Genomic DNA, 13,647 nt, shown 5'->3' on the forward strand with positions numbered 1-13,647 from the left:
TAAAAGCAGCTTCCAAGCAGGTCTCCTCTCTTTATCCTCTTGTTCCATTCTAAGCATCATCTACATAACAGCCAGGGATTTTTCAATTTTACTTATTTTTTTTGGAGATAGAGTCTTGCTATCTCAAAGTTCAGGCTGGCCTTGAACTGATGGAAATTCTCCTGCCTCAGCCTCCTCAGTATCCAGGTTTTTATGCACATGCTTTTTTTTTTCTTTTGGTGGTGCTGGAGGTTGAACCCAGGGCCTCATGAATGTTAGGTAAGCACTCTACCACTGAGCTATATATCCTCAGTCCTTCTTTGATCTCTTTAGTGTGGAACATTCTTTCTCCCCCTTGCCTGTAGCAGCTTGACCGAAAAGTGAAGGAACACACCACCCCCAGCTACACACACAAACAATCTGAGGAACACAGTGAGCTGAGCCTGGTGTGCAAACAGTGCTTTGAGACAGGTCCAGCCCAAGCCCACATTCTAGCCAGTCTGCCATCTGGAAAGTATGTACCCTTGGTGACTTTGCTCCCTAAAGTCCATTTGTCCTTCAGATCTTAGCCAAGCAACCCTCCTCCCACAGCCCCTTCATCCAAATGAAGTCCCCTGGCAGCATTCTGCTACATTGTTCCTTTCCTATTTTATTGCTATTTGCTGCCTCCCCAACAAAATCTTGGAAGGCAAGGATCCTGTCTGTAGTGCTCACTACTGTATCCCCAGTGCCTCTTAAGATGTCTTTCTGCAAGTCCTTTACTCAAAGTAAATGCACAATAGGGCTGGGGATTTAGGTCAGTAGTGCTGCCGCCTGCCTCGCGAGTGCAAGGTCCCAAGTTCAATCCTTGGAACCAAAAAAAAAAATTCTTTGGGAAAAAAAAATGCACAATAAAATTACAGGTGTATGAGAGAGAGAAGAGGGAGAGAAAATAAGGAATGTGGAAGAATAAAATGATGGAAAGGAAAGACTTGCAAGCCAACTCTTTTTTTTGTGTGTGTACTGGGGATCGAACTAGGGACCTTGTGCTTTCGAGGAAGGCGGTAGCACCACTGAGCTAAATCCCAGGCAACTCTCTTGTTTTTGTTTTGGTGGTACTAGGGATTGAACCCAGAACCTGCATACTAAGATACATCCTCCAGCCCCTTTAAGACAGTTTCTAGCCAAATCTCTAAATCAAACTTGAGATCCTCCTGCCTCAGCCTTCCTGAGTGCTGTGATTATAGGCATATGCCACCATCCTGGGTTATACCCATTTTTTTTTTTGGTACCAGAGATCAAACTCGGGTCCTTGAACTTGCAAGGCAGGCGGCAGAACCACTGAGCTAAATCCCCAGGCTGAACAACTGGTGTTTTGTTTTGTTTTTTTGGTAACAGGAATTGAACTAGGGTCCTTGTGCTTGTGCAGTAGGCGGCGAAACCACTGAGCTAAATCCCCAGCTATACCCATTCTTTCATCACTCCTGAAGAAAAACACCCAGCTCAGGCCAGCCCTGCCCTCCCCGCATGTCAATGAAGCCAACCCTGGCAGTGAGGCCAGGATGCTGCCTTATGATACCTCCATACCCGTGCCCAAACTATGCATCCTCTCTGCCTTTGGGTTCTCAGTTGCAAAGCGGGAATCACGAGGATAACTGGAACATGGCTGTCACAAGGATCTAGAGAGATGAGGGATATGAATGCCTCTGTAAAACGAACTCTGTCCGAGCTCAGGTTGTATTTGTCACTGCACCTGCACAGGAGATTTGGATCTGGCAGTGTGGATCAAGTGTGCCTGGCCATGTACCAGATGCCAGGCCCTCGTGTGAAGTCCCAGGGAAAGGGACACATGTGACCCATGTGACAGTCCTCATGGGTGGGAAGAATTTTCTTCAGAATACTGGGTGTCAGCTTTGCTACTTAAATATTTGCTTTGGAGACACATCATACCTCCTTGTAAGATGATCTTGCTGCTGAAATGATTAAGGAGGCAGTTTTAGATAAGAATTATCTGATAATGACCCAATCAGCATATATGGCAGTGTAAAATCTGCTCAGGGTAATGTGCCTTGCCATTTTTTTGAGTCTATTTACAACTGAGGGTTGGTCTTGGATAATCTACTGGGTATGTCACTCGGGCTCTGTGGACTCAAAAGTCTAAGATCTATGCTGTAGCAACAGTTCTGGTTAAAAGCAAGAGTTTTGTTGTTGTTTTGCAACACTGGGGATTTAATCCAGAGCCTTTTCACTGAGCTCCATCCCCAGTGTTTTTTTTTTTTTTAAAATCTTGAGACAAGGTCTCACCAAATTGCTAAATTGCCCAGTCTGGGCTTGGCTCAGTCTTGGAATCCTCTTGCCTCAGCCTCCCAGAGTGCTGGGAAAAACAGCATGAGCCACCACAGCAGGCTAAAATCAAGCTTTCTTTTTTGAGGCAGGGTCTCCCTATGTAGTTCAGGCTGGCCCTGAACTTACTATGTAGTCCAGGCTGGCCTCAAACTCACAGCGTTCCTCCTACCTCAGCCTCCTGAGTGCTGAGATTACAGGCAGGTGGCACCACACCTGACTCAAAATCAAGTTTTTGCTTCGTGGCCTTGTGTTTTCTATCTAGACCAGCCTGGCCTTGAACTTGTGATCCTCCTACCTCAGCCTCCCAACTGTTGGGTTTACAGGCCAGTTGCCCCTGGCCCCAGCAGCAAGACATTTCAAGAGCTTGCAGAACGCACTGAGGAGCCACAAGGACTGCACAGACTATTCCTGGCACCGTTCACAAATCCATCTGCCTGCTAGCCATGCCCAGATCCTCTCTGAAATTATGATTTTAAATGATCAGCTCTGTAATTGTTACATCTAGGTCTTCTGAGTGACATCCCTGGAATCTGAAAATCAGGCTGCCCTCTGGAGGTTAAAGGCTTCAAATCCACATATGCTATGCAGGACTAGTTATGTGTACAAGGACCCAGAGGGGACAGCCTGTCTAACCCTTGAGAGCCAGAAGAATGGGGCTGGAAATTCAATCCAGGCATGCTACATTCGAAGGAAGCAGGAGCCTAATTAAATCTCAGCAGCAGGAAAGTGACTACAGTCTAGGAGGCACTGGAGAAGGCTCTGTCCTGGCTTTGCAGAACCACAACTTAGCAGGGTGGCCTAGCAGGCTGCTAGCATGGACCCATCTGCAGGCAAATCCCTGTGGAGATAAAGTTGGGCCACCCTAATCATGTTACTAAGATATCACTCCCTGGATTCCTTCTCCCCTGCTTTATGTTCACTAAAACTATCAATCTTGACTTCAGATACAAGGTAGAGTATGTTCTGAGCAGTCGTCATGAATCTCTTAGACATTACAAAATTAATTATTATAATTTTTTTTTCCGGTACCAGGGATTGATTTCAGGACCTTACACTTGCCAGGCAGATGCCACGAACCTGAGCTACATCCCTGGGCCCCATTTATTTGTTTTGGGATAGGGTCTCAATATGTAGTTCAGGCTGACCTTGAATTCACTATGTAGTTTTCTCTTTTTTTGTTTTGGTATCAGGAATCTAACTCAGGGCCTTACGCTTGCCAGGCAGGCACTGTGCTGCTGAGCTACATCCCCAGCTTAAACTCACTATGTAACTCAGGTTGGCCTCAAATTGGTGGGGATCTTCCTGCCTCAACCTCCTGAATGCTGGGATTACAGCAAACCACACCAGGTTTACTTCAATTTTGACTAGACCTTTCTTGAGGCTGGGTTCTCCTCTCTGAATCCAATCACTCCTGACTTAAACTTGTAGAGCTCATCTCCAGACCCCAGCTCTGGAATGACTATGCAGAAACCCCCCCCCCCCGCCCCCCCAACACACACACTCTCCACCTACTCTCTTTTAACATTCTTTTTTTTTTTGGTATCAGGGATTGAACTCGGATCCTTGCGCTTTCGAGGCAGACGGTGGAACCACTGAGTTAAATCCCCGGCCCCCTCCACCTACTCTCTTCATAGTTGTAGAATACTGGCCTCAGTTTCAAAATCCTGTTCTGGGCATTTCCATGACTCATCCATGGGACTTGGAATGGAAGCAGAAACTAGTCACTGCAGCCCTGGCCTTGGATGACTCAGCAGTCCTCCAACAGCTTGGTGTTTCTAACAGCAGTGAACTGCTACATGAAGCATAATCTCGGGAAATGGCAAAGCAGCCTACATTGTCCCAAATCAGGGTTATTTTCTGGAGTATAGTCATCATCTGTTCATAATGATGTATCATCAAAAATAGAACAAGGAGTATTCATCATGCCATTTTCTAAATATTGCTTTGCACACGGCCTAGTATCTAGTGATGGCTTTAAATTCCTGCCTAAGCAAGAAGCAACATACTTATGGACTCAAAGTTCTTTATAAATAAATGGAGTTGCATCCACTGGGCAGATGTTTCAAATTGAACCACTAAAACTGTGTTTATGAAGTGTTTATATAGGTATGGTAAAAACTGTGTTAAAGTCAAATACAAATTTAGAATAAAAACTTGGGTTTTTTTGGTACCGGGGATCGAACTTGGGACCTTGGCACTTTCGAGGCAGGTGGTAGAACCGCTGAGCTAAATCCCGGGCCCTCTATTTTTGTATTTTAAAAAATAGGTTCTGTATAGAAAAAAAAGAAAATGAGAATATTCTATGGTTGAGAATTTGGTGGAAGGATTCTAGCTCCTGCTTTTACTTTTCTGTTTTCTAAATTCTGTGAATCTTTATTACTTTTAAGTGAAATATCTTTGAAGAAATACTCTTTGAAGAAACATAAGCAATCAAAATAAAACAAAACAAAACAAACAAACAAAAACTGGGGAAAGGACCCTGAGGACTGAAAAGAGAGGTGACTGAAACATCTTAAGTAACTTTCTACAGTGTTGCAAATAAGAAAAAACTTCCTTTCTTTCTAGTCATGGTGGCTCATGCCTGTAATCCCAACACTCTGAGAGGCTAAAGCAGGAAGATCACAAGTTTGAGTTCCAGTTCGGGCAACTCAGTGACTTAGTGAGGCCCAGCGTCAAAACAAAAAATGGGGGCCAGGGATTTACCTCAGTGGTTCCACCGCCGGCCTTGTAGGCGCAAGGTCCCAAGTTCAATCCCCGGTACCAAAAAATTTAAAAAAAAAAAAAGGGAGGCTGGGGATTTAGCTCAGTGGCACCACATCTGCCTTGCAAATGCAAGGTCCTGAGTTCGAACCCAGATACCAAAAAAAAAAAAAAACGGGAGAAAGCCTGAGAATGTAGCTCAGTGTGAGGGTTCAAACCCTAGTACTGTACTGAAGAAAACAAACAAACAAAAAAGCAGGAGGTGATCAAGCTGCAAGATGCTGTAAGATGGCCAATGGCACAATCATGAGAAGATAAACAGGGAAGGGCAGGACTGGCTTAACCTGACTCATTCATATTCATAAGAATCAAAATAAGGACCCAATCAGACTGCCTTTGCAAATTCCAGCACCTGACCACCCTGGCCGGCAGAAAGGCTGCTGTTTTGGTGTCAAAAGGGATCTAATGAAATTCAAATAGTAAATCCGAGTCTTGTAGACGCTTTTGACTTTCTATTTGACCCGAAACTGAATGAATCTTTTTTTTGGGTACTGGGGATCGAACTTGAGACCTTGTACTTTCCAGGCAGGCAGCTACAAGGCAGGCAGAGGAACCACTGAGCTAAATCCCCGACCCCTGAATGAATCTTACGTTGATGAACTCTCTTAAAATTTCCCTTCAAGCCCTCTGTTGACACAAAAGCAGCACTGACTTTCATGCTTTAAGAACCTGAAGTTTCTAGAGCATAAGATTAGTTATCTCTGAATCAAGATAATTTGCATTTGAAGTCTACTTCCCAAATACGGGCTTATCACTAATACCAACCTTTCTAGGTCATCTGCCCAGCTCTCCTTTGAAAGAAAACAAATGGAAGGCCTGTGGCACACACCTGTAATCAAAGCACCCAAGAAGCTGAGGCAGGAGGATTACCATGAGTTCAAGGCCACCCTGAACTACATAACAAGACCCAGTCTCAAAAAACTAAAACCAAAACGGAAAAAAAAAAAAAAAGCTTCATGGAGAGCACACTATAATAAATAGGCTGGCTTCAAATTTCTTTAGACAAATCCTGGGCAATTGGAACATTCTTATTTTATATGAGGCTTCCTTGTGCATGTGGTTACACTGCCGGAAAAAGGAGGAGATAGGAAAGGACTGGGATTGACTTAATCTAATACATCTTGTGTCTATAGTGTAATAATTGGATCATGGTTAGATTACCTTTGCAAATCCTTAAGAGTCACCTTTCTTGCTTATTCCCCCATTGCATTTATGTGTGAACAGGGTATACAAACAGTGTCACCTCTGAGTGAAGTATGATTCCTCTCAGATTCTTAGTCAAAGATCATTAGGAGGAGATGCCCTAATTTTGGCGGCACTGGATCCAGTGAAGACTTGGATCCCCTTGGAGAATGGGTGGAATAGTATCAGCGGACAGAGCCTCCTGGGACCATTACCAGAGCATGAAATCAGGATGGAAACTCTTGGTGTGTGTGCATGTGTGTGGTCTCATTTCACAAGGGGCAAATGAGGCTGATCAAGTGTCAGAGGACAAAGCACACTCCTCATACTGGGGTGTGGGGACAGTCCTAGGACTCTCTGCTTTTGGCTGTCTGCTGGGAAAGCGCACAAAAGAGGGACCCTGGGCTGACAGGACAAATGACCACAGGGGTGCGGCAGATATGCACCAGACCAAGGCTGGACCAGTGGGAATCATACTGCACCTCAACTGGATCTGGAAAAAAGCCTGGGTAGTAACAAGGAGATGGATAAATCAAGATGCACTGTGCACATGGAGGGGCTTAGTACACACTATCAATGGACGAAGATACTAAATCTCCAGCTTTAACAGCTCTGAGCCAACTGGTCCCTCTTTCTATTCCAAGTCCCTAGTGCGCAACCACAGCTACAGGGATCAGTTTTGGAGCCTTCCATTCCCTTCTTGATCCCTAAAAGTCCCTTTCCAATGGGGACTGCAAGGCGAAGTCAGGGCACTCTCCTGACACCTTGAGCAAGGTGTAAGGCCTGACCTTCCGGCAAAGCATTCTGGGCTGGATGTTGAGAGTCAAACAGGAAGGAGTGGGCCGGGGATTTAGCCCAGTGGTTCTGCCGCCTGCCTCGCAAGCTCAAGGACCGAAGTTTGATCCCTGGTACCAAAAAACCCACAAAAAACAAAAAAAAACCAGGAAGGAGTCAAGTCATTGTGACCAACAATCAAACTGTTCTACCTGGAAAAGGCAGGTTACTAAACTATTTTTAGAGCTAATGCATGGTGACACATTTATTATGTACCTGGTCACAGGAAATCTCAATACAGCCAGGCCACAGCCAGGCTGAGTGCCACTTGGTCATGCTCAGCTGCTCAAGGCCACTGGGCAGAAAGCACATTCACCCCACATGGCCTACTAAGAGGCAGTGAGGCCACAGTCCCATCCCCAGGCACCAGGGATGTGTCTAAAGGGCAGTTCCTACTTGGGCTTCCAAACTCCTGAGCATCTCTCTGGGAGTCAAGTTCCAGTTCCAACAAGTCACTGAGTCCAGGCTCTGTCAGTCTTCAGCACTTGGTGCTAGCCTCAGGTTAGACCACAGAGCGGCCCAGGGGCCCTGGGCTTTAGGACCGGCGATCTTTTCTTCGGAGTTTGTGTCCCACCTGGGACCCCCGTTGGGCAGCTTTCACCAGACCTTTGAACTGTCCCTGTAGTTTCACCTTCTTCCTGCAGGGATAAGAACCAGAAGAGTCACATCTTACGTTATTTCGATAATGTCAAAGGATGGACCATACCAGCAGGGACAGGGAGAACTGGGCTACCTAGTGGTAGCATGTGCTGGGGCAGACCACATGCAGCCCCAGCTTCCGCACTGCAGGGGTCCTGCCTTGGCTTTTCCACTCCAACACAGTCTCCACACCCCCCCCCCCCCCCCCCGCAAAAGAGCCCTCCCTGCCACTCTTCTTCTAATGCGCATGCCGAGGTCAAAGTTGACTCTAGCCACTCATCCTTCCAACTAGGTAACTCCAATGCCACAGAAGCCTTTATGTAACTGAAGTTTAGAACACTATATCCCTAGTGACAATCATGTGCAAAGCACTTCTACACAGATTGCACGTAGTCCTCACCTATGCATTAAGAACCCTATGTAATAGTCAACATGGAAACAAGTCTAATTTCTTATCAACAAGGGGATTAGAAAATCAAATTACAGGACTAGGGATTTAGCTCAGTGGTGCCACACCTGCCTTGCAAGTGCAAAGTCCCTGAGCTCAGTTCCTGGTACCAAAAAAAAAGAAAAGAAAATCAAATTACACAAAGCTAATAGAAATGATGAGTGTGTTGAGAAAAATACATAAGCCAGGCATGGTGGCGCACGCCTGTAATCCCCGCACTCAGGAGGCTGAGACAGGAAGATTGCTCGAGTTCGAGGGCAACCTAGGTTACATAGTGAGTTCAAGGCTAGCCTGAACCAACAGTGAGACCTTGTCTCAAAAAAGGAAAAAAAAAAAAAAAATTAGAATATCTCTGTATGACATATTGAGGCAGGAGGACTGCAAGTTTGAGCCCAGCGTGAGCAATTTACTGACCTAGTAAGATCAAAAAGGCTGTGATATAGCTGAGTGCAAAGGGCCTGGGTTCCATTCCCAGTATTGCAATACATAAATAAATTAATAATAATAATGGCATGGGGCAGGGATTTAGCTCAGTGGTTCTGCCACTTGCCTCAAAAGCGCAAGGACCCGAGTTCGATCCCCAGTACCAAAAAAAAAAAAAAAAAAATCCTAGGTTTCAATAATAATAATGGCAAACAAAATTGAAGCAGGTACCAACTACATGTAGGTGCATCAAGCTGGGGCTTGGTGTGGTGGCGTACCCTCTAATCCTAGCACTTGGGAGGCTGAGGCAGGAGGATTGCCATGAGTTTGAGGCCAGCTTGGGGCACATAGTGAATTCAAGACCAGCCTGGACTACACAGCAAGACCCTGTCTCAAAAAACTGAAAAAAAAAGCTGGGCACACTGGCATAAGCCTATAATTCCAGCTACTTGGGAGATAGAAGTAGGAGAATCTCAAGTTCAAGGCCAGCCTAGACAACTCAGTGAGACCCTGTTGGACAGGACAGGACAGGACAGAAAAGGGGAAAGGGGAAAGAAGAAAGAGGAAAGAGGAAAGGGGAAAGGGGAAGAAAAAGAAAAGGAAAGGAAAGAATAGGGAGGCTGGGGATATAGCTCAGTAGTAGAGCGCTTACCTAGCACAAGCAAGGACCTGGGTTCTGGGTTCAAATTCCAGTACCACAAAATATAAAAATAAAAAACTGTAAGAGAGCTAAGCAACTGAGTTTCCTACCCCACCCTACACAGTACCATACCTTCGGTTAAGCGTGGTTCTATTGAGTGGGATGTAGGCGTAGGGATCAAGCCGACCCTTCTTTTTCATGTCACCCTTTGCTTTCTGTTTATCCAGAGAAACAAAGTCTGAGTGTGAGAATCTTCCTGCCTCCACCTCTGAAATTTTAGCCCTCTGCCCTCCTTCCCTTCATTTCCTGACTCAGATGATACCAAAGAGCTCCGATGGTCCTGGGAGGTCATTTGCCAAGGTCCTCAACCTCAGATGCCAATGAGACCTGGATTTGCCCCTTCCTCTTCCTTGACTGCCTGACTCCACAAAGGTGCCTCTCGTGGATAATGATAGGAATAGCTCCTAACTCCCTCATAGCTCCCCAGGACCAGGCAATCCCATGCCCTCAACCTCAGCTCTTACCTTGGCCTTGTATTCAGCTCCAGGTGTGACCCTCTTGGCCATTGGACGATGGATACCAGAGCCTCCAGCTGTTGTGAGAAGAGAGAAACCATGTTTGGAAGGCAAGGGCACCTTCCCACAGAGGGCTGCTGGGGAGCACATGAACAAAGGCCAGGAACTTGGTTTTATCCTTTACCAAGCAAAGACAAAGACCACATGAGAGGAGGGACTGCTTAGTGACTTGACTGACTCAGAAGCCTACCACTGACCTGTAAAAACACATTCTCCACCAACCCAAAATGACCCATAGTCTCAAAAGTTATACCTGCTCCATTTATTCTAGAAAAATATGGGTTTTATATTCAGACAGACCCAAGTTCAACTCTCAGCTTTGCCACTTACTATTTTCTAGAGAATCTTAATCTCATCTGAAAGTAGGGCACATCAGGCCTTCCCGCTCTCATTTGGGCTTCACACAACACTACTGTGTGATATAAAGCCAGTTGTTTATCCCATTGTACCAAGATGAAAACTGTAGCTCAGAGAGATATGGATCCTTGCCCAAGGCAAGCTGTCACCTCCAGCATGGAATTCAACAGTTATGGATGGAATCCTGCAATGCTGACTCAGGAGAACTCACAGAGAGTACAGTATAAACTCCTCTTTTACAGATGAGAAAGTGGAAGCTCAGACAGACAGCTTGACCAGATTAAGGTCACACAACTAAGCAGAGGCTGAGCAAGGTGTCCTGCATCCATGTCTCCTGCTGCATGAACTGGAACTGCTACCTCTGCCCAACACATCATCTTGGAGCAAAGCAGGTGAGTAGGGTCCCAGGGTGTGGGGCCAGAAGAACCACAAGGTTCTGCAATAAGGTTAGGATACCATAGGCGCTTAGGACCTCCAAAAGCATAGCAAATGTTCTGCTTCAAGGGCTTAGGGACAGGGCCATGGGGGACACCTTTGGAGAAAGGAAGCAGAGCAGCCACTGGCCAAGGGCCAAGAGACACACATGAAAGGAACCCTCTGGCCTAGCTCAGTATGAATCCTCCTGATCCTATCAACACAGGCCAGGTGGCTGTTTTTCACTAACTAGAAGCTGGAGCTGCTAGATGGATAAGAGAGGCAAATAGTTCCCAGACAAGGGGCAGGTACAAGCCTCACAGGCCTGGGTGGGTGGGGTGGCTCAGGGGCTTCCTGGAACAGCTAGAGCTCCAATGTACAAATACCCTAATCAATCCTTACTCTCCCCCTTACCTCCATATCCCTTGGCCCCAGCCTGATCTTGGGTGTCCAGTCAACCAAACTGTGTTGATGCCAACTGAGTGCAACCAGGCTGTTCAGCCTTAGGACCCTGCCACCCCTCCCTGCAACTCTGCCTGATGCAGGTGACAGGATCAGTGCATGCCAAGAGAGCAGAGTGGAAGCCTCACCTTGGTACTGAGGGGGCATCTCCAGCTCTTCCTCCTCAGCCTCTTTTTCCTGCTTATGCTTCTTCCTCTACAGGAAAAAAGCAGGTAATAAGTAGGAAGTTAGTGAACAAGGGGACATGAGCATGCTCACTGATGATGCAATGACAGCAGCAACCTGCACTAAGCATGAAAGGTCCTCTGCCCTCAATCCCCACTTACAGATAAGAAAATGAAGACCCAGAGAAGGTAAGTAACTGTCCCCAGGTCATACAGCTAGGCAGTGGGGAAATAAGGCTTAAGCCCACATCCTGACCACAAGGCCTGTTTCTCCACCTCAGGGCTACAGATGCCCACTTGGCACCCTGATATGGGGCCCAGCCCCAGCCTTGCTAACAGGAAAAATGAAGCTCTGGCCTCTCAGGCTTTACCCACTCCAACCTTCCCATTAGTCACTCGAATACTGAACCCACATTCAGTGCCAGGTCCTGGGGACAGAGAGGACAGGATCCATTCCCAGTATTCCTGGGGCTGTCAGACAAGTCAGAGACCACTCCCCAACTCAACATCACTAGGGTTGTGGCAGTTAGAGGAGTCTACAGAAGTTATAAGCCAACAGAAATGTGGACCCAGCTAACTAGACACCACAGCAAGTGGTGAGCACCTGTTGCATGCCTGGCATTGCGTTAATACCACACAGGAAGGAACGGGGCCTGCAGTAGCCCCACCCACTAGGAGATTTCAGCCTAGGCTCTACCAGTCAAGCCTGGCAGAGGCATGTGTGCAAGAAGCAGTCAGGCAGCTCACAGGGCTGGTTTCTATGCTTCGGTCTTCAGGACCAGGGGTGCCAGATTGAGGGATAACCCTGAGCAGAAGGAATGGGTTGGAACACACAGGTATGTCTGGGAACAAGGACACCAGTTCCATTGGCTGCAGCACCTTGTGGAGACCAGAAACTGAAGGCCCAGCCTACTGGCTTCCATGGAGGCTACCACAACTGTGGGAAGAAAATGTCTCAGGAGCTCCACATAACAGCCTCTGGTAAAGGTGGTGCAGGTGCTGACTTGATGCCTGCGGGCTGGAGTGCAGCCATCCTGGGCCCTCTGTGTCTTAAGACAAGGCACCCAGGCCTGCACTCCTGTGAGATGACTACCACCCTCAGAGGGCTGTAGTCAGTTCTTCTTCCCAGTCAGGAGAAAGAGTAGACTGCCAAGGGATCACAAAGCCATATGAAGATACACTGAAGGAACTAGGAATGCTCTGATCAAAAAAAGATTTTCAGGCCAGAGATATAGCTCAGTGGCACCGTTCCTGCCTTGCAAGCCCAAGGTCCTGAGTTCAATCCCCAGTACAGAAAGAAAGAAAGAAAGAACGAACAAAAGAAAGAAAAGAAAAGATTTTCAGGGAATAGAATAATAAAGAACAGCCGTCTAGACATGGGGGTGCAGGCTTGTAATCCCAGCACTGAGGTAGAAGGGATTCCAAGTGCAAATCTGACAATTTATCAAAACAAAATATAAAAAAGGGCTGGGGATATAGCACAGTGTGAAGGCCCTGGGCTCAATCCTGAGTAAACCACCCCCCGCCCAAAAAAAGAAAGCTGTAACTTACTCAGCATCCCTAAGAACCAAGCACTTTAAACAGTGTGGGCTGGGGAACACATTCATTCACTGACTACTGCTACTGCCAGGAAAGCAAGACCAGACCGTGGCTGATGGTGGGCCTGTAAGGGGCAGATCTTGGACCAGGGAGAGGAAGAGCTCCCAGCAAACGGAGCTTCACCTAAAATGGGCTGTGGTAGGCAGGGTAGGATGCCAGGTTTTTGAGCAGTGGCAACACTGCCACAGCAGTGGATCCCTGATTCCCTGCCTCGGGGGCCTCTAAGATCCTCCACTACACTCCAACTCCATGACTCTCTCAGGCCCAGTTGTCCAAACAACATTCTGCACTGTTACCACACTAACGACAAAGTAGTTCCTCAGGCTGAGGCAGAGCTCAGACTGAGGGGGCAGAGCACTTGGCATGGACAAGGGGAAACTGCAGTTTACATGTCACGCTCTATAGTGATGTAACTTACATGTCCAATCTCATTACACCGTCCAAATAATTCTACAAGATGGTCTACTTACAATCCCTTACAAACCAGGAACTGAGGCTCCGAAAGGTTACACTGTAGCCATGATGTGACCCTACACCTGCCTCTTTACCACAAGTCAATGCACCCCCTTACTTAGGCACATATTGCCTAAGGATGATGCTAACAAAGGCTGGGGGCTGGGGGAGAGTCTGGAAGGACAGGAAGAAACTCCCTCGGAATGCCCCAGAAACGCCCATGGGCTTGCAGACAACAGGTCACAGCTGCTGGCTGAAAGTCATCACGGGAGGTCACAGGGCCAGGTCAAGGGAGAAAGACAGTAAGGGGATAAAATTCCTGGGCTCAGGAGACTACAAAATCAGGGTTCTGGTCCCTGGCTGCCATCTAATGAGCCCTGTAACTTCAGGGAA

The 13,647-nt window shown here is 47.0% G+C and overlaps 1 protein-coding gene across 4 annotated transcripts in view; it reads right to left on the reverse strand.

Moving 5' to 3' along the window:
• Window positions 1-7,257: 7,257 nt before the first annotated feature.
• Rrp12 (ribosomal RNA processing 12 homolog) overlaps window positions 7,258-13,647 on the reverse strand; it is a 47,567-nt gene continuing 41,177 nt past the window's right edge. For all 4 annotated transcript variants that reach the window (XM_087185061.1, XM_087185063.1, XM_087185064.1 and 1 more), the window contains 4 exons: window positions 11,167-11,233; window positions 9,755-9,822; window positions 9,363-9,445; window positions 7,258-7,718 (listed from right to left, as the gene is read on the reverse strand). In XM_087185061.1, coding sequence (XP_087041187.1) covers window positions 7,616-7,718; window positions 9,363-9,445; window positions 9,755-9,822; window positions 11,167-11,233 — 321 coding nt within the window. In that variant the 3' untranslated portion in view covers window positions 7,258-7,615. The remainder of the gene's footprint in view (window positions 7,719-9,362; window positions 9,446-9,754; window positions 9,823-11,166; window positions 11,234-13,647) is intronic.

This window comes from Heterocephalus glaber, unplaced genomic scaffold (genome assembly GCF_053883595.1).
Source record: "Heterocephalus glaber isolate CG9 unplaced genomic scaffold, H.glaber_assembly_v1.0 deba00001497, whole genome shotgun sequence".
In the NCBI taxonomy this organism is placed as follows: Eukaryota; Metazoa; Chordata; class Mammalia; order Rodentia; family Bathyergidae; genus Heterocephalus; species Heterocephalus glaber.